Genomic DNA, 2032 nt, shown 5'->3' with positions numbered 1-2032 from the left:
TTATTTGCATTACGTTACTTACGTCTATTATTTATATCGATTAACTAACTTGAGCATCGGAGGCCCTTCCATCAGTGCTCTTCAGAGGGCTCTAAGCCTCTAACGTTGCTTGTGGTATCAGGTTGCTAGTGCCCGTCGATCCAGACGTAACTGACATCACTTCCGTAATTGTCGGATTCACCTCCTACACATTTAAGTTATGCAAAAATTATTTCTTATAGTAAATAAATACCGTAAACAATTTCTTAAAGTAATTATTTAAATCATATCTATTTTTATTTTTATTTTTATGATTTAAATCATATCTATTAGAAACTTGCAAAGTGGCAGTTGCGGTACGACTCAATATAAAGAATACAAATGATGAGATGGGCCTTGACCCAACAGATCTATTTATAACTAAGGTCCAGTGGGCGAGTATGCAAACTAAAACTTATAATGTGATAATATTCTTCAGTATATAAATTTCAAATTTCTAGATACTTCTCAAGAGATTGAATTTACAACGTTCGTAAGCTTAAATTTTAGATGATTGGTTATTAGAGTTGACAAATAATTACAGTATTATAGTAATTTTAATCTAATTTGAATCTCTCCCCGATCATGAGTCGGACTCGATACTAATCCTAATATATAAAGAGTAGTACCTAATTTGCATCACAATCAAATTGATTCTCAAGAATTATAATTAATGGCTTCTCAGGTGCCCTCATATTATCCATTCAACGAATTTGCGCCGCTGCCGCCATTGGACGCCGCCTCTCTCACGATCGAAGACTATCCCCCTTATGATCAACCGTTCGAATTAGATTGCGGCGGAGGTGGCGGCAGCGGCGGCGGCAACTCTGTTTATGCTCCCGGGTTTAAGTTCCGGCCGACCGACGAGGAGCTGATCGTGCACTACCTACAGCTGGAGTTTATTAAAGCCTCTCTTCCGCAGACAAGGATCATCAAGCATGCAGATATCTACGATTACGAGCCACATCAACTTTCTGGTATATATATTTTATTCACTTTTTCTTTTTCTTTTTGTTTAAAGATTCTACGGGGGTTTTGAATCTTGATGACTTCCCACACTTTCTTGAATATATGGATTTAGAAAAGCAAAAAGAAAATAACAAACGCATGATAAATCCGTACGTGTACGTGTGCATGCTTACATGCAGATTTCATCAACCAATGGAATTATAATATTTACAACGGATTAACTCGACGTCCAAAAATCGGTTGTCAACTGAGATGTCGAATTAACGACCGAAAACTACCGTCGTCAATCTATTGTTAGCGATATCTTTAACATTCTGTGATTATTTTACCGGTGGAATTTTGGGTTTAATAATAGTTTTTCATCGTTAAGACTAGTTTTTTGTAGTGTTGATACGTTGGTTAATTTATTTAAAAGACATCCATGCATGATGAGTTTGGGAGTATTTCATGTAGAATATTTTTAGGATCAGGATCACAATTTTGAAATTTGTTGGTAACATTTTCTGATTTGTTGAGGGCTACAATAGCAAATTAATTAATAACGTAATGTTGAACTGAACTTGCAGGTTTGGTTGAAGAAGATCATGGAGATGGGAAGATGTATTTCTATACTATGATTAAGAAGATCGGAAAATCCAAGACAGATCGAAGCATAAAATCGAAGAAGGGGAATTGGAAGCCAACTCAGGCCCCCAAAGAAATCAAGGGTAGTATAAGTGGAACTATCATTGGCTACAAAACATCTTTCAAGTATTATGAAGACAAGAAGAAAACCCAATGGCTGATGCAAGAATACAAGCTCAACACTTCACACCATTCTTCTCGACAACTTGTGCTCGCAGTAGTCTACTTTCATCCCCAGAAAAAAGCAGACGACAGCGACGACGACTGCTGAACTCAACCACCACTTTAATCTATGATATGATGGCTTGCAGAGGGGTGCTGACCTAGTTAGGATGCCTCTGTTTTGCTTGATCACCTTTTTCTTTTTCTTTTTTTTCTTGTTGGTTGTTTCAAACAAAACTTTTACTAATTATGTATAATA

At 36.6% G+C, this 2032-nt stretch overlaps 1 protein-coding gene across 1 annotated transcript; it reads left to right on the top strand.

Moving 5' to 3' along the window:
* Positions 1-594: 594 nt before the first annotated feature.
* LOC131011200 (putative NAC domain-containing protein 94) lies at positions 595-2032 on the top strand. The gene is made up of 2 exons (XM_057938994.1): positions 595-995; positions 1554-2032. Exons 1-2 carry the CDS (start codon positions 692-694, stop codon positions 1880-1882), a joined length of 633 nt encoding a protein of 210 aa, XP_057794977.1. The 5' UTR covers positions 595-691; the 3' UTR covers positions 1883-2032.

This window comes from Salvia miltiorrhiza, chromosome 2 (assembly GCF_028751815.1).
Source record: "Salvia miltiorrhiza cultivar Shanhuang (shh) chromosome 2, IMPLAD_Smil_shh, whole genome shotgun sequence".
Taxonomy (NCBI): Eukaryota; Viridiplantae; Streptophyta; class Magnoliopsida; order Lamiales; family Lamiaceae; genus Salvia; species Salvia miltiorrhiza.
The sequence above is the reverse complement of the archived record's forward strand: the minus strand, read 5'-3'. Positions and strand labels throughout refer to the sequence as shown.